Genomic DNA, 8418 nt, shown 5'->3' with positions numbered 1-8418 from the left:
TGCCGACGTGTGTAACTTCCGCGTACGTACTCCAACGATCGAAATCTCACGAAACGGCGCATAAAATATGGGGACTTTTCGCGATTTAATGATTTTGCCAAAATGACCTCTCAGCGGACTTTTCACGATTCCCGAAGATCCATCCGTCAGATTTCGGAACGGATTGCGCCAGCGCGTTCAGCACGACTAGGGCATCGAATCTAGCATTTTATTCCGTCTGATTTGGTTTCCGATCAGCGACGAAACCTGCCCTCTCTATTTCCACCATATAACCGCTTATATTATTACATGTAATATCCATTAAACCCCTTTTTTCTCGACAACCGTGCATCAGAACCCAATTCCGTTAATGCCATTGGGTCCAGAATGGTCGAACCATTCGAAACGAGCTACTGAAGTCCTATATTCGGAGTTCAACATGCACCAGAACCCTTCTCTAATCGTTGGCTCATCCGGAAAATCGGAGTTACTATTCACTTAAGTCGTCGGTTCGGGTCGCGTAACATCTCCATTTTAGCTCATTTTCTTCTGAAATTTGACGAGTGCTTTAGTAATTATATTACACACAAAAACATCATCAACCAAGGGTTTAATTTTATTTTTTCAAAAATTTCAGTTATTACATCATTCCCCCCTTACAAAAAGTTTCGTCCCCGAAACTTAATTTAAACATCCCTTGCAAACAACTGCGGATAACTCTCCCGCATAGAAGACTCCAGCTCCCACGTAGCTTCACGCTCCTCGTGATTTGCCCACTGAACCTTTACATACGGAATGCTCCTCTTCCGCAGTTGCTTCACCTCACGTGCCAGAATCCTCAACGGAGCCTCATCATAGCTCAGATCCTCCCGTAGCTGAATAGACGTCGGACTGATGACGTGAGACGGATCTGGAATGTACTTCCGAAGCATGGACACGTGAAAGACATTGTGCACACGGGCGAGACTTGGAGGAAGAGCCAATCTATACGCTACCGGACTGATGCGCTCTAGGATCTCAAACGGTCCCACGAACCGTGGACTGAGTTTGTTCCGCAAACCGAACCGCTTGATCCCCCTGGATGGCGACACCTTGAGCAACACATGCTCACCGACCTGAAACTCCAGGTCACGCCTCCGCTGATCCGCGTAGCTCCTCTGTCGACTCTGTGCAGTCAGAAGCCGCTCTCTCGCAATGCGAATCTTCGCCTCCACATCCTCCACTAAGTCTGGCCCGATCAACCGGCGTTCTCCGACGTCGTCCCAACAAAGAGGAGACCGACATCGACTCCCATATAAGGCCTCGTACGGTGCCATCCCGATGCTCGCCTGGTAGCTGTTATTATAGGCGAACTCCACCAGTGGTAGATATCGAAACCATCCATCACCGTAATCCAGGACACATGCGCGGAGTATGTCCTCAAGAGTCTGGATGACTCGCTCTGACTGTCCGTCGCTCTAGGGATGGAATGCCATACTGAAGTTCAGCTTCGTACCCATAGCCTGGTGCAAGCTCCTCCAGAAGTGGGAAACGAAGCGAGTGTCCCGATCAGACACAATCGACACTGGCACACCATGAAGCCGGACGATCTCGTCGATGTATAACTGTGCCAGTCGATCTCGGGACCACGTCGTAAGCATCGGCAGGAAGTGAGCTGATTTCGTCAGTCGATCAACAATAACCCAGATCGCATCATGACCTTACTGTGATCGAGGCAATTCAGTGACGAAATCCATAGTAATCTGCTCCCACTTCCATACGGGGATCGGAAGTGGCTGTAGCTTTCCTGCTGGTCGTTGGTGCTCGGCTTTCACCTACTGACAAATCAAGCACCGAGCCACGTGCTGAGCCACATCTAGCTTCATCCCAGGCCACCAGAAATTCTGCTTCAGGTCGCAGTACATCTTGGTTCCGCCTGGATGGACTGTGTAAGGGGATCGGAGCGCCTCGGATAGGATGTCGTTCCTCAGCTCCGAGTCACTGGGCACACACCATCTGCCTTTGAAGCGTAGAGATCCATCAGTGTGGATAGAGAAGTCCCCGTCCTTGCCCTGCTCGATCTCCGCCCGCACTTTTTGTAAGTTCGGGTCACTCTGCTGTCCGAGCATAATCCGCTCTGTCAAGGTAGGCTGTACCACCAGAGACATTAACTGGGCCGTAGCCCCGGTGGAAACAACCTCGATCTCAAGACGGCGAAACTTTTCTACCAGACGATCCTGGCTCATGATCATGAAGGTCAGCTCTCCCAAAGGCTGTTTCCGGCTCAAGGCATCCGCTACCGTATTCGCCTTTCCCGGATGATACTGTATGGTGAGATCATAGTCCTTTAAGAGCTCGAGCCAATGCCTCTGCTTGAGGTTCAACTCCTTCTGGGTGAAGAGGTACTTCAGGCTCTGATGATCAGTGAACACCTCGCAGTGTGCCCCGTATAGATAATGCCTCCACAGCTTAAGGGCAAACACCACTGTTGCAAGCTCCAGATCGTGAGTTGGATAATTCTTTTCATACGGCTTTAGCTGACGAGAGGCGTATGCAATGACGCGATCTTGCTGCATAAGCACGCACCCCAAACCGACCCGTGAGACATCACAATAGACCACGAAGTCCTCACCAGGCCGCGGCAGAGTCAGAACGGGTGCCCGGGTTAGTCGATCCTTCAGCTCATCGAAGCCCTGTTGGCACTGCTCAGTCCACTGAAATCGTTCCCCTTTTCTGGTAAGCTTGTTCAGCGGTGCGGCGATCTTAGAGAAGCCCTCGACAAATCGCCGATAATAACCCGCCAAACCCAGAAAACTCCTGACTTCTGTCACTGAAGTCGGCTCAGGCCACTCAACCACCGAGGCTATCTTCTTCGGATCCACCGTAATGCCCGATGGAGTCACAATATGCCCCAAGAAAGATACCTCGCGAAGCCAGAATTCGCACTTCTTGAGCTTAGCATATAACTTGTGCTCTCGAAGTATCTGCAGTACTCGCCGAAGATGATCCTCGTGCTCTTCATCACTCCGCGAGTAGATCAGGATATCATCAATAAAGACCACGACAAACTGATCCAAGTGTGCCCGAAAGACCCTATTCATCATGTCCATGAAGGCTGTCGGGGCATTAGTAAGCCCGAAAGGCATCACCGTGAACTCGTAGTGGCCGTAACGAGTTCGAAAAGCGGTCTTCGGCACGTCTTCTGCCCGGATCTTCAGCTGATGATACCCTGACTGTAGGTCGATCTTTGAAAATACCGACGATCCCTAAAGCTGATCGAAGAGATCGTCAATTCGGGGCAGTGGATATTTGTTCTTCACGGTGACCTTGTTGAGCTCCCTGTAGTCGATGCAAAGTCGCAGACTACCGTCCTTCTTTTTGACAAAGAGGACTCGGGCACCCCAAGGAGACACGCTAGGTCGGATAAACCCTCTCTCCAGAAGATCCTCAAGCTGAGCCTTCAACTCCTTCAGCTCGGCGAAGGCCATGCGATAGGGGGCCTTAGAGATTGGTGCCGTGCCTAGAACTAGCTCGATGAAGAAGTCGATCTCCCGGTCCGGAGGCATTCCCGGAAGCTCATCTGGAAAGACATCCGGGAATTCCCGAACAACTGGAATATCCTCCAATGGTGGTGCAGCTCAGCGGGTGACATCTACTGAAGCCAGGTAGGCCACACATCCGGCATTCATAAGCCTCTTTGCTCTAGCTGAAGAGATAGACACGGCAAAATAGGAGCTCTTACATGCTCGGTATACGAATACTTCTTCGCCGGGCCCGATAAATGTCACCCGCTCGCAGTCGATAGTAGCGTGGTGCCTGGTGAACCAGTCCATCCCAAGCACCACATCAAATTTCTTCATCGGGAGCACCACCAGATTTGCTAGGAAAGACCGGTCATCAAAAATGACAAGGTACGACAAGATGCACCTGTCCGCTACTAGATCACCACCAGGTGTCTCAATTCGAAGCGGTATAACAAGTGGGCGCGAGGAAAGACCATGCTCACATGCAAATGAATGCGAAATAAAAGAGTGCGATGCTCCAGTATCGAAAATAGTTCTCGCACGAGTAAGGTTGAGGGTGACAATACCTGCAAGGACGTCGCCACCAGTGTTGCCCTCGTGCTGAGTCAGGGCGAAGACCAGTCCACCAGATGCTTGGCGCGCCCCCCCATTTTGGCGTGAGGAAGAGGGACGCCCAGACGAAGCAGCTGCACTGGGAGCTCCGCGGTTCTGTCTGGATGCAGCCGGAGAGTAAGCCACACTCTGATTTGCCCCAATCCTCTTGGGGCACTTAGCTCGGAGATGGCCCGGCTGACCACAGTGAAAGCACTGGTCCCTCTGCTGTGGACAAGCCGTCACCTTATGTGCTTGCCCATAGATGACACAGGGTCGATCACCCATCCGCTGATTGCCTGAAGGTGTACTCCTCGCCGACTGCTGAGTGCGAGGATGTTTCGGTGGCTTCTTGCTAAAGGAAGGGCCACCACTAGACCTGGCATGGGAACGCTTCCTGTCGCATGATCGCTCAGATGCATCACGATCAGCTCGGACCTCCTCTGACTCGCTCTGCACAATCAAAGCCCGATCCAGGCACTCGTCGAAAGGTATCGCGCCATTGGACGCGACCAGGAGCCGAAGGTTGGGCCTCAGCCCCCTAATAAAAAGTCTCGCCTTGTGGTACTCGTCCCGCACCGCGAAGGGGATTAGCCCGGCAATGCGACTGAAGTCTCGCTCGTACTCCGGTACAGTGCAATTGCCCTGCTTGAGACGCTCCAGCTCGCGCTCCAAGCTCTGCTTCGTGCTATCTTTAAAATACTGCTCATAGAGGAGTCTCCAGAACTCCTCCCAGGGTGGATAAATGCTTGAGAGCTTGTTCACGAAGTAGCGGATCCACCATGCATACGCATCTGTCTCAAGGCAATGCGCGGCCAGAGAAACGCGATCCTGCTCTTCGATGTGGAGATCGCGAAATAGTTTCTCCATGTGGGTGACCCAGTGTTCGATCACCCATGCATCGTCATTCTTCCCAGCGAACTTAGGCGGATCAAATTTCCTGAATTGGGCCAACTTCGCCCGCATGCGATCGCCCTCCGCTGCAGAGGTATTAGCACCTCCAGCAAAAACCGTCATGGTAGTCGTCGTCGCCGTGCCAGTCGGATCTGTGGCCGGTGGAGGTATCACCGGAGTGTCCGCAGTAACTGGAGCCGGCTGTGTCGGAGGTGGTGTCGGGGGAGCAGCAGCTGCAGTATGCTGCTGTATAAACTGCTGGAACATCCCCGAGAGGGCCGTCAGCTGACCCCTCAACGCTGCTACCTCAGCCTCAAGCTGCTAGGTACGCGCATCACCCAGCTGCTCGGGGCCGACCTGCTCCCCCCTACCCCTACCCCTTGGGACACGCCCTCCAGGACTATCCAATGCCCCCTCAGTGGCGCGTCCACCACCACGACCCCGACGAGGAGGTCTACCACGAGCACGAGCCATCTGCAATAGAAAACACCGTCAGTCGAATAATCGACTCGACTACAACTAACCAGGACTCGATCCCAAACCCCGCACTCACGTGCCTATACATCATAGGTCTTCCTAAAGGTCAACCTAACCAATGGTTCAGTTTATTTTCATTTTTAAAACAACCTGTGAATGGTGTTGTGGTTGTTACTTGGCTCTGATACCACTTTAATCTGTCACGCCCCGGGGTCCCTTTTAGTTTAAAAGATAGCAGAAAAACGTCTTTTTTTTTAAAAAAAAAATCTGACCCCAGAGTATGCCAGATCTGCCACAAATACAGGAGATCCACTGTTCACACGAACAGAGTCTCCCCTGTATTTGCACGGCGTCACATAAGTACAAGAGTTCAAACATGATACAACCACAACCAGATGAACATACAAATAACCAACAGTTATACATTCATACACCATTCACCATAGTTTCACATTTATACATTCAATATTTAAACATAAATCCACATCTATCAGTTAAAATATTTTCAACCGCAGAAACAGGTTTTGAAATACTAAGATACAAAATCCACAGAAAACCTTTTGAAACTGTTCCCTACACAGGAACTTTTAACTTTTTAAAACGCTACCACGACGGGTAGAAAATCATTTTTATTTTAAGAAGACACAAATCCTTTATTACATTTCAAAACCAACTGAAAACATCAATATCTAGAAAGTAAAATAAAACTGAACCATAATATGTCTAGGTTAGTTATTTATTTAAGCATGAAGGGTAAGGGAAGATAAACCAAACCACGGGACGGAAAGCTCTATCGTTTGCTAGACCCGATCCTCACCAGCTGTCCCACTCGAACCTGCTACGTCACCTGTAATGGGGACGGGGGGGGTGAGAACATGTAAACATGTCTCCCCTTCCAGTGGGTACCGCAAGCGGAAGAAGGCGAGGGGTACTCACTAGTCACGGAGATAAACAAGGATATAGATAATGGTGGTACAGTAGCTAAAATAAACAAGTACTGAAATGTATATAAATAAACCACTACAGCTACTGTATGCATGCATCAACGGGACAATCAGTCCAAAAGTACCCAATCTGAAATGGCCGCATTGGTACCCAACACCTCAGGCCTATGCCACATCTGCTCTGACAGAAACAAACCATATTGGTACCCAACACCTCAGGCTGAAAGCATATAACCTCACAAGGGCTCACGGGTTGACACAAGCAACCACTTTTCCGAAAAAGAACACCCCTTGCGGTGGATCAGACCGCCGGTGTTCGTGAAATGCGTGCGAGCAGTGGCGATCGATGCAGAATGCTCAATAGCCAACCGTTGGCAACCAGCCGACAATCCTGCCCACTCAGGGCTCACTGACCATATGGGTCATCATGTAACCAACTCGACCAAACAGGTCACAAGTACAGGATATGAAACTCGACCAACAAGGTCACAAGTATAGGATAGGAAAATCGACCAACAAGGTCCTAGATACAACACAGGAGAATCGACCAACTAGGTCGCAGATATCATATGCTGATGAAATCTACTCTACTCCTACATAAGATACTAAACATGGAAACAACCAAGTAGAGTAAATACGGGAATAATACGGGTGCAAGGCTCAATATGTATATGATAAGCAATATAAACAGTAAGGGTGGAAGGAACGTCACCGAGCGTGCACCACTGTACCGACGTCGGGTCGAAATACCCACCTGTACGTGTCTGACGAAAATCTCTCGACTGTGAAGACGGTGCAACCGAACCTACGAAAGGTCCACCGGGTTAGAACCTAACCCACTACTAAGAAACCCTCAAAGCATCACCCCACAGATAAACCCACGGGAATCAGTTTCCCAAAATCGATTACCGAACACACCGAAAGTCCCGAACAACGCACCAGAAATCAACGATTGGTTTCCGGAAAGGCTTGGGGCCTTGGACGATCAGTCCAGAGGTTATCCTCAGCCTACACTTGCTGCCAATAGCAGCCACATCGAAGCAAAAAGCATAAAAGCCCTTACTGCTACATAGAATCACATCATTTTATGTGATTTCTAGGCTTTTCTGGACCGTGCACGCAAACCAGAGATCGATTAGGCAAACCGTCGCGCTCGCTGATAGGTTTCAGCGTGCTGGAGGCCGTGCTCACCTTTCGGAGCACTGCCGACCCCTGCGGTGCGCGCATGAACGACGCGAAGATCTGTGAAACAGTGCGCACAGCGCTAAGATCGCGGCTAACTCGCTAACTAGGGGATCTTTCCCGCTGTCGGAGGTGAGCACGATGTTCAGCACGAACCCTAGATCATCGTGCTCACTTCTCGGGGTGTCGGGGAGTCATCGGATCACCGAAAGGTGGCCAGAAAGCTAAACTACTGTGCTGGAATATAAAAACAGCCTTACCGGACCCGAGGAGAGCTAGGGTTGGTCGTCGGCGGCCGGGAGGCGGGCAATCCGGCCGGAGATGGGAGCAGTAGGTCCGAGAGGTCGGGGGAGGGTGCTGGCCAGCGGCGGACGACAACCGGTGGCGCGGCGGCTGAGATCCACTCCACCCACTCCCTCTCAGGTTCGTGCTTCCCGGCGGCGCGGCGGCGGCCGGAGGAGGTCGAGGCGGCTACGGTACGGTGCCGGAGGCCGAGGGGAAGGTGGTGCACCCCCCGGTGGGCGGCGGCGGCGCTTAGAAGCCGAGCGGGCCCGACCTCGGCCCGCACGGGTCTGGGCGATCGGAGAAGAGCCTCGGCCAGGGAAGGGTGGAGCTCGGCTTTGATGCTTTCCCGAGCACAACACTCGAAAATGTTGCAGGTCGGGGCTAGGGGAGAGCCGAGAGGTGGCCGGGGTGACCTTTCCGGCGGCCGGAGTTGCACGCCGGCGGCCGGGGCGTGCGCACAAGTTGGGCAGGGTGGAAGTGGGGCGGTTAGGGCAGCTGGGGATGATTAGGGTTAGGGTTTCCTTGGTTGAACCCTAAAACCTCACTTATATCATATGAATAAT

The 8418-nt window shown here is 51.7% G+C and overlaps 1 protein-coding gene across 1 annotated transcript; it reads right to left on the bottom strand.

Moving 5' to 3' along the window:
• Window positions 1-665: 665 nt before the first annotated feature.
• LOC109705432 lies at window positions 666-1295 on the bottom strand. Its single transcript, XM_020226164.1, has one exon. The coding sequence runs from the start codon at window positions 1293-1295 to the stop codon at window positions 666-668; it is 630 nt and encodes a 209-aa protein (XP_020081753.1).
• Between the last annotated feature and the right edge of the window lie 7123 nt (window positions 1296-8418).

The sequence above is a fragment of the Ananas comosus genome, unplaced genomic scaffold (assembly GCF_001540865.1).
Source record: "Ananas comosus cultivar F153 unplaced genomic scaffold, ASM154086v1, whole genome shotgun sequence".
NCBI lineage: Eukaryota > Viridiplantae > Streptophyta > Magnoliopsida > Poales > Bromeliaceae > Ananas > Ananas comosus.
The sequence above is the reverse complement of the archived record's forward strand: the minus strand, read 5'-3'. Positions and strand labels throughout refer to the sequence as shown.

Bases quoted from the DNA above. Each gene is read 5' to 3' on its own strand.
- LOC109705432 (XM_020226164.1), bottom strand. From the start codon at position 1,295: ATGGCACCGTACGAGGCCTTATATGGGAGTCGATGTCGGTCTCCTCTT.